Source organism: Oncorhynchus kisutch, linkage group LG10, assembly GCF_002021735.2.
Source record: "Oncorhynchus kisutch isolate 150728-3 linkage group LG10, Okis_V2, whole genome shotgun sequence".
Taxonomy (NCBI): Eukaryota; Metazoa; Chordata; class Actinopteri; order Salmoniformes; family Salmonidae; genus Oncorhynchus; species Oncorhynchus kisutch.
In genome coordinates, this window is record NC_034183.2 from 3573706 (window position 1) to 3595018 (window position 21313).

General features: G+C 46.0%; 1 protein-coding gene across 4 annotated transcripts in view; it reads right to left on the reverse strand.

Annotated features, from left to right (window-relative positions):
• Positions 1–486: 486 nt before the first annotated feature.
• Positions 487–21313, reverse strand: part of ddb2 (damage-specific DNA binding protein 2) — a 41377-nt gene continuing 20550 nt past the window's right edge. For all 4 annotated transcript variants that reach the window (XM_031832901.1, XM_031832900.1, XM_031832903.1 and 1 more), the window contains 5 exons: positions 20099–20276; positions 7238–7383; positions 6987–7142; positions 3363–3408; positions 487–1571 (listed from right to left, as the gene is read on the reverse strand). In XM_031832901.1, the coding sequence (XP_031688761.1) occupies positions 1315–1571; positions 3363–3408; positions 6987–7142; positions 7238–7383; positions 20099–20276 (783 nt within the window). In that variant the 3' untranslated portion in view covers positions 487–1314. The remainder of the gene's footprint in view (positions 1572–3362; positions 3409–6986; positions 7143–7237; positions 7384–20098; positions 20277–21313) is intronic.

The window sequence follows — 21313 nt, forward strand, 5'->3', positions numbered from 1 at the left end:
CTATTCATCAGTTTAAGAGACCAGGCTAACTATTCATCAGTTTAAGGGACCAGACTAACTATTCATCAGTTTAAGGTATCAGACTAACTATTCATCAGTTTAAGGTACCAGGCTAACTATTCATCAGTTTAAGGTACCAGGCTAACTATTCATCAGTTTAAGGTACCAGGCTACCTATTCATCAGTTTAAGGTACCAGGCTAACTATTCATCAGTTTAAGATACCAGGCTAACTATTCATCAGTTTAAGGGACCAGGCTAACTATTCATCAGTTTATTAAGGGACCAGGCTAATTATTCATCAGTTTAAGAGACCAGGCTAACTATTCATCAGTTTAAGGGACCAGGCTAATTATTCATCAGTTTAAGAGACCAGGCTAATTATTCATCAGTTTAAGAGACCAGGCTAACTATACATCAGTTTAAGGTACCAGGCTAACTATTCATCAGTTTAAGGTGAAGAATAAATACACAATCAAGTTCAAGCTCAAAATTAAATATTTTAATAAAGTATGAACTGTTTATAAAACGTAACAATTTATCACCAGAAACAGAGGTTTATAAAACATCTGAAACACAAGATATGTGTTGTCAGTGTTGTCAGACATATTTGAAACATCTGTGGATGTTGTGTGGAGTCAAAGTCACGATTGTCCCTGTTTATAACAAAGGGAATGGAACATTTTCAATTAAACACATGATTTGAACAAGACAAAGGTAACAGATTACAAATGCAGACAGGAACCTGACTAAATGAAAGGAAACACCTGAGTAAATGATACAAAGTAAATTGAAAGTCGGTGCTTCCACACAGGTGTGGTTCCTGAGGTAATTAAGAAATTAACATCCCATCATGCTTAGGGTCAGGTAAAAAAAATATATATGCCCAGTTGCCCATTATGGCTAGAAGAAGTGACTGAAAGAGGGTTCTCAAAGGAATATAGAGGGTGTGTCTCAGTCACCAGATCTCAACCCAATTGAACACTCTTGGGAGATTCTGGAGCGGCGCCCGAGACAGTGTTTTTCCACCACCATCAACAAAACACCAAATGATGTAATTTCTGGTGGAAGAATGGTGTCGCGTCCCTCCAATAGAGTTCCAGACACTTGTAGAATATATACCAAGGAGCATTGAATCTGTTCTGGTTGCTTGGTGGTGGTCCAACACTCTATTAAAACACTGTATGTTGGTGTTTCCTTTATTTTGGTAGTTACTTGTCTATGACATTGTCGTATACGGGTAACTACCAAAATAAAGGAAACGCACAAAGGAAACTTCCAACATCACAAACAACCTCTCTTTCTCCCTGATTATTTATTTGGACCCTTCTTTGTCCCTGGATGTTCTGGTTCTGGTCCCCGAGGACGAAGACAGCTTCTTCTTCAGCTTCCCAATGTCGTCCTCATCCTCTCGTCCCTGTCCCCCCGTCCCTCCCCCCCTCCGAGTCTCCCCTCTTCTCCTCCGCTGGCCTCGACCTCTGCCAACCTGGACTCCTGCTTCCTGTTGTAGCTCTCCTCTCTGCTGCTTACCAGCCAATGTCTCCCCTCTGTTCCACACTAGGATGTTCACTCCTGTGGTTGGAACACAAAAGCCTTATTGTCCCAAATGGCACCCTATTCCCTATGTAGTGCACTACTTTAGACCAGAGCCCTATTCCCTATATAGTGCACTACTTTAGACCAGAGCCCTATTCCCTATATAGTGCACTACTTTAGACCAGAGCCCTATTCCCTATATAGTGCACTACTTTAGACCAGAGCCCTATTCCCTATATAGTGCACTACTTTAGACCAGAGCCCTATTCCCTATATAGTGCACTACTTTTAGACCAGGGCCCTATTCCCTATATAGTTCACTACTTTAGACCAGAGCCCTATTCCCTATATAGTGCACTACTTTAGACCAGAGCACTATTCCCTATATAGTGCACTACTTTTGACTAGGGCTGGCACCCTATTCCCTATATAGGGCACTACTTTAGACCAGGGCTGGCACCCTATTCCCTATATAGGGCACCTACTTTAGACCAGTGCTGAACCCCTATTCCCAAGTTGAACACTGATTTTTAGCAAAAGAATCAAACAATTTAGAATATTTCCAGCTACAAACACAGTTAGTGGATTAGTTAGTCTAGATTACAAACACAGTTAGTGGATTAGTTCGTGTAGATTACAAACACAGTTAGTGGATTAGTTCGTGTAGATTACAAACACAGTTAGTGGATTAGTTCGTGTAGATTACAAACACAGTTAGTGGATTAGTTAGTCTAGATTACAAACACAGTTAGTGGATTAGTTAGTGTAGATTACAAACACAGTTAGTGGATTAGTTAGTCTAGATTACAAACACAGTTAGTGGATTAGTTAGTCTAGATTACAAACACAGTTAGTGGATTAGTTAGTCTAGATTACAAACACAGTTAGTGGATTAGTTAGTCTAGATTACAAACACAGTTAGTGGATTAGTTAGTGTAGATTACAAACACAGTTAGTGGATTAGTTCGTGTAGATTACAAACACAGTTAGTGGATTAGTTAGTCTAGATTACAAACACAGTTAGTGGATTAGTTAGTCTAGATTACAAACACAGTTAGTGGATTAGTTAGTCTAGATTACAAACACAGTTAGTGGATTAGTTCGTGTAGATTACAAACACAGTTAGTGGATTAGTTCGTGTAGATTACAAACACAGTTAGTGGATTAGTTCGTGTAGATTACAAACACAGTTAGTGGATTAGTTAGTCTAGATTACAAACACAGTTAGTGGATTAGTTAGTGTAGATTACAAACACAGTTAGTGGATTAGTTAGTCTAGATTACAAACACAGTTAGTGGATTAGTTAGTCTAGATTACAAACATAGTTAGTGGATTAGTTAGTCTAGATTACAAACACAGTTAGTGGATTAGTTAGTGTAGATTACAAACACAGTTAGTGGATTAGTTCGTGTAGATTACAAACACAGTTAGTGGATTAGTTAGTCTAGATTACAAACACAGTTAGTGGATTAGTTAGTCTAGATTACAAACACAGTTAGTGGATTAGTTAGTCTAGATTACAAACACAGTTAGTGGATTAGTTAGTCTAGATTACAAACACAGTTAGTGGATTAGTTAGTCTAGATTACAAACACAGTTAGTGGATTAGTTAGTCTAGATTACAAACACAGTTAGTGGATTAGTTAGTCTAGATTACAAACACAGTTAGTGGATTAGTTAGTCTAGATTACAAACACAGTTAGTGGATTAGTTAGTCTAGATTACAAACACAGTTAGTGGATTAGTTAGTGTAGATTACAAACACAGTTAGTGGATTAGTTAGTCTAGATTACAAACATAGTCCAGTATTTATAACACAGACTCACCCATCCCAGATCCTAAAACATCTCCCATTGGATTGAACTTGTTGACCTGGAAAGGCAGTTGTGCAGAGATTTAAAAATGACCCAATGATGGCTTGAACAATAGTGCAGCACAAATACATCATTGAAGACTTGTAAACAAACAGCTTCATCACTTTCCATATCAAAGTCCAAGGGCTACAGGCTAACACTGACATTAAACTAAGGCTACAGGCTAACGCTGACATTAAACTAAGGCTACAGGCTAACACTGACATTAAACTAAGGCTACAGGCTAACACTGACATTAAACTAAGGCTACAGGCTAACACTGACATTAAACTAAGGCTACAAGCTAACACTGACATTAAACTAAGGCTACAAGCTAACACTGACATTAAACTAAGGCTACAGGCTAACACTGACATTAAACTAAGGCTACAGGCTAACACTGACATTAAACTAAGGCTACAGGCTAACACTGACATTAAACTAAGGCTACAGGCTAACACTGACATTAAACTAAGGCTACAGGCTAACACTGACATTAAACTAAGGCTACAGGCTAACACTGACATTAAACTAAGGCTACAGGCTAACACTGACATTAAACTAAGGCTACAGGCTAACACTGACATTAAACTAAGGCTACAAGCTAACACTGACATTAAACTAAGGCTACAGGCTAACGCTGACATTAAACTAAGGCTACAGGCTAACGCTGACATTAAACTAAGGCTACAGGCTAACACTGACATTAAACTAAGGCTACAAGCTAACACTGACATTAAACTAAGGCTACAGGCTAACACTGACATTAAACTAAGGCTACAGGCTAACATTAAACTAAGGCTACAGGCTAACACTGATGTTAAACTAAGGCTACAGGCTAACATTACATTAAACTAAGGCTACAAACTAACACTGACATTAAACTAAGGCTACAGGCTAACACTGACATTAAACTAAGGCTACAGGCTAACACTGACATTAAACTAAGGCTACAGGCTAACACTGACATTAAACTAAGGCTACAGGCTAACACTGACATTAAACTAAGGCTACAGGCTAACACTGATGTTAAACTAAGGCTACAGGCTAACACTGATGTTAAACTAAGGCTACAGGCTAACACTGACATTAAACTAAGGCTACAGGCTAACATTAAACTAAGGCTACAGGCTAACATTAAACTAAGGCTACAGGCTAACACTGACATTAAACTAAGGCTACAAGCTAACATGGACATTAAACTAAGGCTACAGGCTAACACTGACATTAAACTAAGGCTACAGGCTAACACTGACATTAAACTAAGGCTAGAGGCTAACATTAAACTAAGGCTACAGGGTAACACTGACATTAAACTAAGGCTACAGGCTAACACTGACATTAAACTAAGCTACAAGCTAACATTACATTAAACTAAGGCTACAGGCTAACACTAACATTAAACTAAGGCTACAAGCTAACATGACATTAAACTAAGGCTACAAGCGAATATTACATTAAACTAAGGCTACAGGCTAACACTGACATTAAACTAAGGCTACAAGCTAACACTCACATTAAACTAAGGCTACAGGCTAACACTGACATTAAACTAAGGCTACAAGCTAACATGACATTAAACTAAGGCTACAGGCTAACATTAAACTAAGGCTACAGGCTAACACTGACATTAAACTAAGGCTACAAGCTAACATGGACATTAAACTAAGGCTAAAGGCTAACACTGACGTTAAACTAAGGCTACAGGCTAACACTGACATTAAACTAAGGCTACAGGCTAACATTAAACTAAGGCTACAGGCTAACACTGACATTAAACTAAGCTACAAGCTAACATTACATTAAACTAAGGCTACAGGCTAACACTAACATTAAACTAAGGCTACAAGCTAACATGACATTAAACTAAGGCTACAAGCTAATATTACATTAAACTAAGGCTACAGGCTAACACTGACATTAAACTAAGGCTACAAGCTAATATTACATTAAACTAAGGCTACAGGCTAACACTGACATTAAACTAAGGCTACAAGCTAACACTCACATTAAACTAAGGCTACAAGCTAACACTGACATTAAACTAAGGCTACAGGCTAACACTGACATTAAACTAAGGCTACAAGCTAACATGACATTAAACTAAGGCTACAAGCTAACACTGACATTAAACTAAGGCTACAGGCTAACACTAACATTAAACTAAGGCTACAAGCTAACACTGACATTAAACTAAGGCTACAGGCTAACATTAAACTAAGGCTACAAGCTAACATGACATTAAACTAAGGCTACAAGCTAACACTGACATTAAACTAAGGCTACAAGCTAACATGACATTAAACTAAGGCTACAAGCTAACACTGACATTAAACTAAGGCTACAGGCTAACACTGACATTAAACTAAGGCTACAAGCTAACACTCACATTAAACTAAGGCTACAAGCTAACACTGACATTAAACTAAGGCTACAGGCTAACACTGACATTAAACTAAGGCTACAAGCTAACATGACATTAAACTAAGGCTACAAGCTAACACTGACATTAAACTAAGGCTACAGGCTAACACTAACATTAAACTAAGGCTACAAGCTAACACTGACATTAAACTAAGGCTACAGGCTAACATTAAACTAAGGCTACAAGCTAACATGACATTAAACTAAGGCTACAAGCTAACACTGACATTAAACTAAGGCTACAAGCTAACATGACATTAAACTAAGGCTACAAGCTAACACTGACATTAAACTAAGGCTACAGGCTAACACTAACATTAAACTAAGGCTACAAGCTAACACTGACATTAAACTAAGGCTACAGGCTAACATTAAACTAAGGCTACAAGCTAACATGACATTAAACTAAGGCTACAAGCTAACACTGACATTAAACTAAGGCTACAAGCTAACATGACATTAAACTAAGGCTACAAGCTAACACTGACATTAAACTAAGGCTACAGGCTAACACTGACATTAAACTAAGGCTACAAGCTAACACTCACATTAAACTAAGGCTACAAGCTAACACTGACATTAAACTAAGGCTACAGGCTAACACTGACATTAAACTAAGGCTACAAGCTAACATGACATTAAACTAAGGCTACAAGCTAACACTGACATTAAACTAAGGCTACAGGCTAACACTAACATTAAACTAAGGCTACAAGCTAACACTGACATTAAACTAAGGCTACAGGCTAACATTAAACTAAGGCTACAAGCTAACATGACATTAAACTAAGGCTACAAGCTAACACTGACATTAAACTAAGGCTACAAGCTAACATGACATTAAACTAAGGCTACAAGCTAACACTGACATTAAACTAAGGCTACAGGCTAACACTGACATTAAACTAAGGCTACAAGCTAACATGACATTAAACTAAGGCTACAAGCTAACACTGACATTAAACTAAGGCTACAGGCTAACACTAACATTAAACTAAGGCTACAAGCTACCACTGACATTAAACTAAGGCTACAGGCTAACACTGACATTAAACTAAGGCTACAAGCTAACACTGACATTAAACTAAGGCTACAGGCTAACACTGACATTAAACTAAGGCTACAAGCTAACACTGACATTAAACTCAGGCTAAATTTCGAATGTGTACTCACAGATATGATGCCAGGGGCGTTGGGGTCCAGTAGTTGGCATGCCAGCTCTCCTGTGTTGGCATCATAGATATCGATGGTCCTCAGGGCACCTGGACACACCCTCTCGTCAGGGTACCGTCCAACCACCATCAGGTCGTACAGAGGGTGCCACGTGGCCTGGAGACACAAACAAAGATTGAAGGTGAAGCTTTTGAGCCAATGAGAGAGAGAGACACACACACATAAACCCACCCCCTACCCACGCTCCTCACCTTGATTGGTGTGAGGTGCTGAAACTGTCTGTGTGGGTGCTGGATAATCTGCTGAGGAGTTGACCAATCAGAAGAGGAGTACACCCTGATCTGGTCATACTGGTCCGTGGTCAGGAGCTTGGAGCAGTCCACTGGATTAAAGTAGGCTGGGGGGAAGGAATAACAGCATGAGGGGGGGGGGGGGGGGGGGGGGGGGAGAGAGGAGAGGGAGAGAGCGAAAGAGAGCGGGAGGGAGAGAGAGAGCGGGAGGGAGAGCGGGAGGGAGAGAGAGAGAGATACAGAGAGAGAGAGAGATACAGAGAGAGAGAGAGATACAGAGAGAGAGAGAGAGACAGAGAGAGAAAGAAAGAGAGGGCAGGAGAGAGGGCGGGAGAGAGCGCGGGAGAGAGCGCGGGAGAGAGCGCGGGAGAGAGCGCGGGAGAGAGCGCGGGAGAGAGCAAGAGAATCCGTAAGGGTTAAATGTTCTTAAAAAGCATGTATCTTTCTGATGAACGTGGTGGAAGATGTTATCAAGATACTACGACTGTGACGTGAGGTTGTCTCACCTAGCGATCTGAAGACACTGTGACGTGAGGCTGTCTCACCTAGCGATCTGAAGACACTGTGACGTGTGGTTGTCTCACCTAGCGATCTGAAGACACTGTGACGTGTGGTTGTCTCACCTAGCGATCTGAAGACACTGTGACGTGTGGTTGTCTCACCTAGCGATCTGAAGACACTGTGACGTGAGGTTGTCTCACCTAGCGATCTGAAGACACTACGACTGTGACGTGAGGTCGTCTCACCTAGCGATCTGAAGACACTACGACTGTGACGTGAGGTCGTCTCACCTAGCGATCTGAAGACACTACGACTGTAACGTGAGGTCGTCTCACCTAGCGATCTGAAGACACTACGACTGTGACGTGAGGTCGTCTCACCTAGCGATCTGAAGACACTACGACTGTGACGTGAGGTCGTCTCACCTAGCGATCTGAAGACACTACGACTGTGACGTGAGGTTGTCTCACCTAGCTGTCGTAACTTCTCTAGGGTAGGGGGCAGCATTCGGAATTTTGGATGAAACGCGTGCCCAAATTAAACTGTCCGCTACTCAGGCCCAGAAGCTAGGATATGAAAACACTCTCAAGTTTCCAAAACTGTTAAAATAATGTCTGTGAGTATAACAGAACTGATATGGCAGGCGAAAACACAAGGAAAATCCAACCAGGAAGTGCTATTATTTTGAAAGGCTGTTTATCCATTGAAAGTCTATCCACCATACAAAGACTTGGTTCACGATCTCTATGAATTCCTCAACATCAGACCAGTCTTTAGGCATTGTTTCAGGCTTTTACTTTGAAAAATCAAATCAAATCAAATTTATTTGTCACATACACATGGTTAGCAGATGTTAATGCGAGTGTAGCGAAATGCTTGTGCTTCTAGTTCCGACAATGCAGTAATAACGAACAAGTAATCTAACTAACAATTCCAAAAAAAACTACTGTCTTATACACAGTGTAAGGGGATAAAGAATATGTACATACGGATATATGAATGAGTGATGATACAGAGCAGCATAGGCAAGATACAGTAGATGATATCGAGTACAGTATATACATATGAGATGAGTATGTAAACCAAGTGGCATAGTTAAAGTGGCTAGTGATACATGTATTACATAAGGATGCAGTCGATGATATAGAGTACAGTATCTACGTATGCATATGAGATGAATAATGTAGGGTAAGTAACATTATATAAGGTAGCATTGTTTAAAGTGGCTAGTGATATATTTACATCATTTCCCATCAATTCCCATGATTAAAGTGGCAGGAGTAGAGTCAGTGGCATTGACAGTGTGTTGGCAGTAGCCACTCAATGTTAGTGGTGGCTGTTTAACAGTCTGATGGCCTTGAGATAGAAGCTGTTTTTCAGTCTCTCGGTCCCAGCTTTGATGCACCTGTACTGACCTCGCCTTCTGGATGACAGCGGGGTGAACAGGCAGTGGCTCGGGTGGTTGATGTCCTTGATGATCTTTATGGCCTTCCTGTAGCATCGGGTGGTGTAGGTGTCCTGGAGGGCAGGTAGTTTGCCCCCGGTGATGCGTTGTGCAGACCTCACTACCCTCTGGAGAGCCTTACGGTTGAGGGCGGTGCAGTTGCCATACCAGGCGGTGATACAGCCCGCCAGGATGCTCTCGATTGTGCATCTGTAGAAGTTTGTGAGTGCTTTTGGTGACAAGCCGAATTTCTTCAGCCTCCTGAGGTTGAAGAGGCGCTGCTGCGCCTTCCTCACGATGCTGTCTGTGTGAGTGGACCAATTCAGTTTGTCTGTGATGTGTATGCCGAGGAACTTAAAACTTGCTACCCTCTCCACTACTGTTCCATCGATGTGGATGGGGGGGTGTTCCCTCTGCTGTTTCCTGAAGTCCACAATCATCTCCTTAGTTTTGTTGACGTTGAGTGTGAGGTTATTTTCCTGACACCACACTCCGAGGGCCCTCACCTCCTCCCTGTAGGCCGTCTCGTCGTTGTTGGTAATCAAGCCTACCACTGTTGTGTCGTCCGCAAACTTGATGATTGAGTTGGAGGCGTGCGTGGCCACGCAGTCGTGGGTGAACAGGGAGTACAGGAGAGGGCTCAGAACGCACCCTTGTGGGGCCCCAGTGTTGAGGATCAGCGGGGAGATGTTGTTGCCTACCCTCACCACCTGGGGGCGGCCCGTCAGACCCAGGGTCTCGAGCTTGATGACGAGCTTGGAGGGTACTATGGTGTTGAATGCCGAGCTGTAGTCGATGAACAGCATTCTCACATAGGTATTCCTCTTGTCCAGATGGGTTAGGGCAGTGTGCAGTGTGTTTGAGATTGCATCGTCTGTGGACCTATTTGGGCGGTAAGAAAATTGGAGTGGGTCAAGGGTGTCAGGTAGGGTGGAGGTGATATGGTCCTTGACTAGTCTCTCAAAGCACTTCATGATGACGGATGTGAGTGCTACGGGGCGGTAGTCGTTTAGCTCAGTTACCTTAGCTTTCTTGGGAACAGGAACAATGGTGGCCCTCTTGAAGCATGTGGGAACAGCAGACTGGTATAGGGATTGGTTGAATATGTCCGTAAACACACCGGCCAGCTGGTCTGCGCATGCTCTGAGGGCGCGGCTGGGGATGCCGTCTGGGCCTGCAGCCTTGCGAGGGTTAACACGTTTAAATGTCTTACTCACTTCGGCTGCAGTGAAGGAGAGACCGCATGTTTTCGTTGCAGGCCGTGTCAGTGGCACTGTATTGTCCTCAAAGCGGGCAAAAAAGTTGTTTAGTCTGCCTGGGAGCAAGACATCCTGGTCCGTGACTGGGCTGGGTTTCTTCCTGTAGTCCGTGATTGACTGTAGACCCTGCCACATGCCTCTTGTGTCTGAGCCGTTGAATTGAGATTCTACTTTGTCTCTGTACTGGCGCTTAGCTTGTTTGATAGCCTTGCGGAGGGAATAGCTGCACTGTTTGTATTCAGTCATGTTACCAGACACCTTGCCCTGATTAAAAGCAGTGGTTCGCGCCTTCAGTTCCACACGAATGCTGCCATCAATCCACGGTTTCTGGTTGGGGAATGTTTTAATCGTTGCTATGGGAACGACATCTTCAACGCACGTTCTAATGAACTCGCACACCGAATCAGCGTATTCGTCAATGTTGTTGGCTGACGCAATACGAAACATCTCCCAGTCCACGTGATGGAAGCAGTCTTGGAGTGTGGAGTCAGCTTGGTCGGACCAGCGTTGGACAGACCTCAGCGTGGGAGCTTCTTGTTTTAGTTTCTGTCTGTAGGCAGGGATCAACAAAATGGAGTCGTGGTCAGCTTTTCCGAAAGGGGGGCGGGGCAGGGCCTTATATGCGTCGCGGAAGTTAGAGTAACAATGATCCAGGGTCTTTCCACCCCTGGTTGCGCAATCGATATGCTGATCAAATTTAGGGAGTCTTGTTTTCAGATTAGCCTTGTTAAAATCCCCAGCTACAATGAATGCAGCCTCCGGATAAATCGTTTCCAGTTTGCAGAGAGTTAAATAAAGTTCGTTCAGAGCCATCGATGTGTCTGCTTGGGGGGGGATATATACGGCTGTGATTATAATCGAAGAGAATTCTCTTGGTAGATAATGCGGTCTACATTTGATTGTGAGGAATTCTAAATCAGGTGAACAGAAGGATTTGAGTTCCTGTATGTTTCTTTCATCACACCATGTCACGTTGGCCATAAGGCATACGCCCCCGCCCCTCTTCTTACCAGAAAGATGTTCGTTTCTGTCCGCGCGATGCGTGGAGAAACCCGCTGGCTGCACCGCTTCGGATTGCGTCTCTCCAGTGAGCCACGTTTCCGTGAAGCAGAGAACGTTACAGTCTCTGATGTCCCTCTGGAATGCTACCCTTGCTCGGATTTCATCAACCTTGTTGTCAAGAGACTGGACATTGGCAAGAAGAATGCTAGGGAGTGGTGCACGATGTGCCCGTCTCCGGAGTCTGACCAGAAGACCGCTTCGTTTCCCTCTTTTTCTGAGTCATTTTTTTGGGTCGCTGCATGGGAACCATCCCGTGGCACTGGTTGTAAGGCAGAACACAGGATCCGCATCGCGAAAAACATATTCTTGGTCGTACTGGTGGTGAGTTGACGCTGATCTTATATTCAGTAGTTCTTCTCGGCTGTATGTGATGAAACCTAAGATGACCTGGGGTACTAGTGTAAGAAATAACACGTAAAAAAACAAAAAACTGCATAGTTTCCTAGGAACGCGAAGCGAGGCGGCCATCTCTGTCGGCGCCGGAAGTTATATGAGGGAGTGAGGGATGAGGGAGATACAGCACTTTCAATGGGTGAACAGTGGACATTTCCAGACATGTGCCCAGCGCGTGATCGGGAGTGCGCCTTTCTTGTTTCCACTTTTCTATTGACGAAGCTTTTGCACTGTTGAAATATTATTTATTATTTATGAAAAAAAAACAACCTGAGTATTGATTTTAAACATCGTTTGACATGTTTCTATGAACTTTTATTGTACTTTTTTTGACTTTTCGTCTGGATGTTGAGAGCGCACTTTGTGCCTTTTGGATTACTTAACTAAGCGCACCAACAAAACTGAGGTTTTCGGACATAAAGAGGCACATTATCGAAGAAAACAAACATTTATTGTTGTAACATGGAGTCCTGGGAGTGCCACCAGATGAAGAGCAAAGGTTAGTGATTAATTTTTGTGAGTCCTCTCCTTGGCTGGAAAATGTCTGTCTGGTGTTTTGTGGCTAGGCGCTGTAAAGGTAAAGCCGTTTTGAAACCTGACACAGCGGCTGGATTAACAAGACGTTTTTAAAATGGTGTAAAATACATGTATGTTTGAGGAATTTAAATTATGGGATTACTGTTGTTTTGAATTTGGCGCCCTGCACTTTCACTGGCTGTTGACGATGTGGGACGCTAGCGATGATGCCCGAGAGGTTAACTGTAAAGCCGTTGACCTTGGTCCAAAACGTATACTCGTACACACAACAGTGTTCTAGAATTGAACCGTTGGTTCTCATAATTCTGGAATTCTCTGCACGGCTCTCAAGCTATTTCTCCACCTGTCAACGCATGCAAATGAATAGAGGACGAGCACCGGAACCACGGAGCTATGTCACAATGGGACGGCAGAACCACGGAGCTATGTCACAATGGGACGGCAGAACCGCGGAGCTATGTCACAATGGGACGGCAGAACCACGGAGCTATGTCACAATGGGACGGCAGACCCACGGAGCTATGTCACAATGGGACGACAGACCCACGGAGCTATGTCACAATGGGACGACAGACCCACGGAGCTATGTCACAATGGGACGACAGAACCACGGAGCTATGTCACAATGGGACGACAGAACCACGGAGCTATGTCACAATGGGACGACAGAACCACGGAGCTATGTCACAATGGGACGACAGAACCACGGAGCTATGTCACAATGGGACGACAGAACCACGGAGCTATGTCACAATGGGACGGCAGAACCACGGAGCTATGTCACAATGGGACGGCAGAACCACGGAGCTATGTCACAATGGGACGGCAGAACCACGGAGCTATGTCACAATGGGACGGCAGAACCACGGAGCTATGTCACAATGGGACGGCAGACCCACGGAGCTATGTCACAATGGGACGGCAGACCCACGGAGCTATGTCACAATGGGACGGCAGACCCACGGAGCTATGTCACAATGGGACGGCAGAACCACGGAGCTATGTCACAATGGGACGCCAGACCCGCGGAGCTATGTCACAATGGGACGCCAGACAATCTCACCTCAGAACCGCGGAGCTATGTCACAATGGGACGCCAGACAATCTCACCTCAGAACCGCGGAGCTATGTCACAATGGGACGGCAGACCCACGGAGCTATGTCACAATGGGACGCCAGACAATCTCATCTCAGGACCGTGGAGCTATGTCACAATGGGACGGCAGACAATCTCATCTCAGACCCACGGAGCTATGTCACAATGGGACGCCAGACAATCTGATCTCAGAACCGTGGAGCTATGTCACAATGGGACGGCAGACAATCTCATCTCAGACCCACGGAGCTATGTCACAATGGGAAGCCAGACAATCTGATCTCAGAACCGTGGAGCTATGTCACAATGGGACGGCAGACAATCTGATCTCAGGACCGTGGAGCTATGTCACAATGGGACGGCAGACCCACGGAGCTATGTCACAATGGGACGGCAGACCCACGGAGCTATGTCACAATGGGACGCCAGACAATCTCATCTCAGGACCGTGGAGCTATGTCACAATGGGACGCCAGACAATCTGATCTCAGAACCGTGGAGCTATGTCACAATGGGACGCCAGACAATCTGATCTCAGAACCGTGGAGCTATGTCACAATGGGACGCCAGACAATCTGATCTCAGAACCGTGGAGCTATGTCACAATGGGACGGCAGACAATCTGATCTCAGGACCGTGGAGCTATGTCACAATGGGACGCCAGACAATCTGATCTCAGAACCGTGGAGCTATGTCACAATGGGACGGCAGAACCACGGAGCTATGTCACAATGGGACGGCAGAACCACGGAGCTATGTCACAATGGGACGGCAGAACCACGGAGCTATGTCACAATGGGACGGCAGAACCACGGAGCTATGTCACAATGGGACGGCAGACCCACGGAGCTATGTCACAATGGGACGGCAGACCCACGGAGCTATGTCACAATGGGACGGCAGACCCACGGAGCTATGTCACAATGGGACGGCAGACCCACGGAGCTATGTCACAATGGGACGGCAGAACCACGGAGCTATGTCACAATGGGACGCCAGACCCGCGGAGCTATGTCACAATGGGACGCCAGACAATCTCACCTCAGAACCGCGGAGCTATGTCACAATGGGACGCCAGACAATCTCACCTCAGAACCGCGGAGCTATGTCACAATGGGACGGCAGACCCACGGAGCTATGTCACAATGGGACGCCAGACAATCTCATCTCAGGACCGTGGAGCTATGTCACAATGGGACGGCAGACAATCTCATCTCAGACCCACGGAGCTATGTCACAATGGGACGCCAGACAATCTGATCTCAGAACCGTGGAGCTATGTCACAATGGGACGGCAGAACCACGGAGCTATGTCACAATGGGACGGCAGAACCACGGAGCTATGTCACAATGGGACGGCAGAACCACGGAGCTATGTCACAATGGGACGGCAGAACCGTGGAGCTATGTCACAATGGGACGCCAGACAATCTGATCTCAGAACCGTGGAGCTATGTCACAATGGGACGGCAGACAATCTGATCTCAGGACCGTGGAGCTATGTCACAATGGGACGCCAGACAATCTGATCTCAGAACCGTGGAGCTATGTCACAATGGGACGGCAGACAATCTGATCTCAGAACCGTGGAGCTATGTCACAATGGGACGGCAGACAATCTGATCTCAGAACCGTGGAGCTATGTCACAATGGGACGGCAGACAATCTGATCTCAGAACCGTGGAGCTATGTCACAATGGGACGCCAGACAATCTGATCTCAGAACCGTGGAGCTATGTCACAATGGGACGCCAGACAATCTGATCTCAGAACCGTGGAGCTATGTCACAATGGGACGCCAGACAATCTGATCTCAGAACCGTGGAGCTATGTCACAATGGGACGGCAGACAATCTGATCTCAGGACCGTGGAGCTATGTCACAATGGGACGCCAGACAATCTCATCTCAGAACCGTGGAGCTATGTCACAATGGGACGCCAGACAATCTGATCTCAGAACCGTGGAGCTATGTCACAATGGGACGGCAGACAATCTGATCTCAGGACCGTGGAGCTATGTCACAATGGGACGGCAGACCCACGGAGCTATGTCACAATGGGACGGCAGACCCACGGAGCTATGTCACAATGGGACGCCAGACAATCTGATCTCAGAACCGTGGAGCTATGTCACAATGGGACGGCAGACAATCTCATCTCTGGACCGTGGAGCTATGTCACAATGGGACGGCAGACAATCTGATCTCAGGACCGTGGAGCTATGTCACAATGGGACGCCAGACAATCTGATCTCAGGACCGTGGAGCTATGTCACAATGGGACGCCAGACAATCTGATCTCAGGACCGTGGAGCTATGTCACAATGGGACAGCAGACAATCTGATCTCAGGACCGTGGAGCTATGTCACAATGGGACGGCAGACCCACGGAGCTATGTCACAATGGGACGGCAGACCCACGGAGCTATGTCACAATGGGACGCCAGACAATCTCATCTCAGGACCGTGGAGCTATGTCACAATGGGACGGCAGACAATCTGATCTCAGGACCGTGGAGCTATGTCACAATGGGACGGCAGACCCACGGAGCTATGTCACAATGGGACGGCAGACCCACGGAGCTATGTCACAATGGGACGGCAGACCCACGGAGCTATGTCACAATGGGACGCCAGACAATCTCATCTCAGACCCACGGAGCTATGTCACAATGGGACGGCAGACCCACGGAGCTATGTCACAATGGGACGCCAGACAATCTCATCTCAGGACCGTGGAGCTATGTCACAATGGGACGCCAGACAATCTGATATCAGAACCGTGGAGCTATGTCACAATGGGACGCCAGACAATCTGATCTCAGAACCGTGGAGCTATGTCACAATGGGACGCCAGACAATCTGATCTCAGAACCGTGGAGCTATGTCACAATGGGACGGCAGACAATCTGATCTCAGGACCGTGGAGCTATGTCACAATGGGACGCCAGACAATCTGATCTCAGAACCGTGGAGCTATGTCACAATGGGACGGCAGAACCACGGAGCTATGTCACAATGGGACGGCAGAACCACGGAGCTATGTCAAAATGGGACGGCAGACCCACGGAGCTATGTCACAATGGGACGGCAGACCCACGGAGCTATGTCACAATGGGACGGCAGACCCACGGAGCTATGTCACAATGGGACGGCAGAACCACGGAGCTATGTCACAATGGGACGCCAGACCCGCGGAGCTATGTCACAATGGGACGCCAGACAATCTCACCTCAGAACCGCGGAGCTATGTCACAATGGGACGGCAGACCCACGGAGCTATGTCACAATGGGACGCCAGACAATCTCATCTCAGGACCGTGGAGCTATGTCACAATGGGACGCCAGACAATCTGATCTCAGAACCGTGGAGCTATGTCACAATGGGACGGCAGACAATCTGATCTCAGAACCGTGGAGCTATGTCACAATGGGACGGCAGACAATCTGATCTCAGAACCGTGGAGCTATGTCACAATGGGACGGCAGACAATCTGATCTCAGAACCGTGGAGCTATGTCACAATGGGACGGCAGACAATCTGATCTCAGAACCGTGGAGCTATGTCACAATGGGACGCCAGACAATCTGATCTCAGAACCGTGGAGCTATGTCACAATGGGACGGCAGACAATCTGATCTCAGAACCGTGGAGCTATGTCACAATGGGACGGCAGACCCACGGAGCTATGTCACAATGGGACGGCAGACCCACGGAGCTATGTCACAATGGGACGGCAGACAATCTGATCTCAGAACCGTGGAGCTATGTCACAATGGGACGGCAGACAATCTGATCTCAGGACCGTGGAGCTATGTCACAATGGGACGGCAGACAATCTGATCTCAGGACCGTGGAGCTATGTCACAATGGGACGGCAGACCCACGGAGCTGTGTCACAATGGGACGGCAGACCCACGGAGCTATGTCACAATGGGACGGCAGACCCACGGAGCTATGTCACAATGGGACGCCAGACAATCTCATCTCAGACCCACGGAGCTATGTCACAATGGGACGGCAGACCCACGGAGCTATGTCACAATGGGACGCCAGACAATCTCATCTCAGGACCGTGGAGCTATGTCACAATGGGACGCCAGACAATCTGATATCAGAACCGTGGAGCTATGTCACAATGGGACGCCAGACAATCTGATCTCAGAACCGTGGAGCTATGTCACAATGGGACGCCAGACAATCTGATCTCAGAACCGTGGAGCTATGTCACAATGGGACGGCAGACAATCTGATCTCAGGACCGTGGAGCTATGTCACAATGGGACGCCAGACAATCTGATCTCAGAACCGTGGAGCTATGTCACAATGGGACGGCAGAACCACGGAGCTATGTCACAATGGGACGGCAGAACCACGGAGCTATGTCAAAATGGGACGGCAGACCCACGGAGCTATGTCACAATGGGACGGCAGACCCACGGAGCTATGTCACAATGGGACGGCAGACCCACGGAGCTATGTCACAATGGGACGGCAGAACCACGGAGCTATGTCACAATGGGACGCCAGACCCGCGGAGCTATGTCACAATGGGACGCCAGACAATCTCACCTCAGAACCGCGGAGCTATGTCACAATGGGACGGCAGACCCACGGAGCTATGTCACAATGGGACACCAGACAATCTCATCTCAGGACCGTGGAGCTATGTCACAATGGGACGCCAGACAATCTGATCTCAGAACCGTGGAGCTATGTCACAATGGGACGGCAGACAATCTGATCTCAGAACCGTGGAGCTATGTCACAATGGGACGGCAGACAATCTGATCTCAGAACCGTGGAGCTATGTCACAATGGGACGGCAGACAATCTGATCTCAGAACCGTGGAGCTATGTCACAATGGGACGGCAGACAATCTGATCTCAGAACCGTGGAGCTATGTCACAATGGGACGGCAGACAATCTGATCTCAGAACCGTGGAGCTATGTCACAATGGGACGGCAGACAATCTGATCTCAGAACCGTGGAGCTATGTCACAATGGGACGGCAGACCCACGGAGCTATGTCACAATGGGACGGCAGACCCACGGAGCTATGTCACAATGGGACGGCAGACAATCTGATCTCAGAACCGTGGAGCTATGTCACAATGGGACGGCAGACAATCTGATCTCAGGACCGCGGAGCTATGTCACAATGGGACGGCAGACAATCTGATCTCAGGACCGTGGAGCTATGTCACAATGGGACGGCAGACAATCTCATCTCAGACCCACGGAGCTATGTCACAATGGGACGCCAGACCCACGGAGCTATGTCACAATGGGACGGCAGACAATCTCAGGATTTAAGTGGCTTTTTTTTTCTTTTTTAATGTTTTCTATTTATTGTACCTTTATTTAACTTGGCAAGTCAGTTAAGAACAACTTCTTATTTACAATGACAGCCTACCGGGGAACAGTGGGTTGACTGTCTGTTCAGGGGAACAGTGGGTTAACTGTCTGTTCAGGGGAACAGTGGGTTAACTGTCTGTTCAGGGGAACAGTGGGTTAACTGCCTTGTTCAGGGGAACAGTGGGTTAACTGTCTGTTCAGGGGAACAGTGGGTTAACTGCCTTGTTCAGGGGAACAGTGGGGTTAACTGTCTGTTCAGGGGAACAGTGGGTTAACTGTCTGTTCAGGGGAACAGTGGGGTTAACTGCCTTGTTCAGGGGAACAGTGGGTTAACTGCCTTGTTCAGGGGAACAGTGGGTTAACTGCCTTGTTCAGGGGAACAGTGGGTTAACTGCCTTGTTCAGGGGAACAGTGGGTTAACTGCCTTGTTCAGGGGAACAGTGGGGTTAACTGTCTGTTCAGGGGAACAGTGGGTTAACTGCCTTGTTCAGGGGAACAGTGGGGTTAACTGTCTGTTCAGGGGAACAGTGGGTTAACTGCCTTGTTCAGGGGAACAGTGGGTTAACTGCCTTGTTCAGGGGAACAGTGGGTTAACTGCCTTGTTCAGGGGCAGAACGACAGATTTTCACCTTGTCAGCTCAGGGATTCGATCTTGCAACCTTTCGGTTACTAGTCCAATGCTCTAACCACTAGTCTACCTACCTCCTCTACACTCTAACCACTAGGCTACCTGCCACCTCTACACTCTAACCACTAGGCTACCTGCCACCTCTACACTCTAACCACTAGGCTACCTGCCACCTCTACACTCTAACCACTAGGCTACCTGCCACCTCTACACTCTAACCACTAGGCTACCTGCCTCCTCTACACTCTAACCACTAGGCTACCTGCCACCTCTACACTCTAACCACTAGGCTACCTGCCACCTCTACACTCTAACCACCCAGGCTACCTGCCACCTCTACACTCTAACCACTAGGCTACCTGCCTCCTCTACACTCTAACCACTAGGCTACCTGCCACCTCTACACTCTAACCACTAGACTACCTGCCTCCTCTACACTCTAACCACTAGGCTACCTGCCACCTCGACAACACAGTGGTCAAGATGAAAACACTCCTGAATGTAGGATAGGAGAGAGCTACCATAGCACTCTATATAGTACCTGAGTTAACAGCTTTGTCATGAACCATCTCGTGGAGGTAAGTGTTCTTGTCCTTGATGTTCCTCAGGTCCCATAGCTTCACCGTGTGGTCAACGGACGCTGTCGCCATTAACCAATCGCAGCGAGGGTTGAATTCAGCATGGGTCACTTTGGCTTTGTGCAGCTTCCCGTTGAAGACCTGTGTGTGTGGGGGGTGGGGTGGGGTGGGGGGGGGGGGGTGCAGATAGTTTAACAGCATCTTCAAGAACAACGTCAGGAAATGAAATCATTGGAACGGTCAAAAACGGTGTCTGATGCAGTCATGCATTTTTACAAGGCAGAATATTAATAGAATTGTCTTATTCTCACAACAAAATATAGAACATGAACTACAGTAGAAATATACAGTACTGTAGCTATAGTGTAAACTACAGTAGAAATATACTATACAGTACTGTAGCTATAGTGTAAACTACAGTAGAAATATACAGTACTGTAGCTATAGTGTAAACTACAGTAGAAATATACAGTACTGTAGCTATAGTGTAAACTACAGTAGAAATATACAGTACTGTAGCTATAGTGTAAACTACAGTAGAAATACACAGTACTGTAGCTATAGTGTAAACTACAGTAGAAATATACAGTACTGTAGCTATAGTGTAAACTACAGTAGAAATATACAGTACTGTAGCTATAGTGTAAACTACAGTAGAAATATACAGTACTGTAGCTAGTGTAAACTACAGTAGAAATATACTATACAGTACTGTGGCTATAGTGTAAACTACAGTAGAAATATACTATACAGTACTGTAGCTATAGTGTAAACTACAGTAGAAATATACAGTACTGTAGCTATAGTGTAAACTACAGTAGAAATATATAGTACTGTAGCTATAGTGTAAACTACAGTAGAAATATATAGTACTGTAGCTATAGTGTAAACTACAGTAGAAATATACTATACAGTACTGTAGCTATAGTGTAAACTACAGTAGAAATATACTATACAGTACTGTAGCTATAGTGTAAACTACAGTAGAAATATACAGTACTGTAGCTATAGTGTAAACTACAGTAGAAATATACAGTACTGTAGCTATAGTGTAAACTACAGTAGAAATATATAGTACTGTAGCTATAGTGTAAACTACAGTAGAAATATATAGTACTGTAGCTATAGTGTAAACTACAGTAGAAATATACTATACAGTACTGTAGCTATAGTGTAAA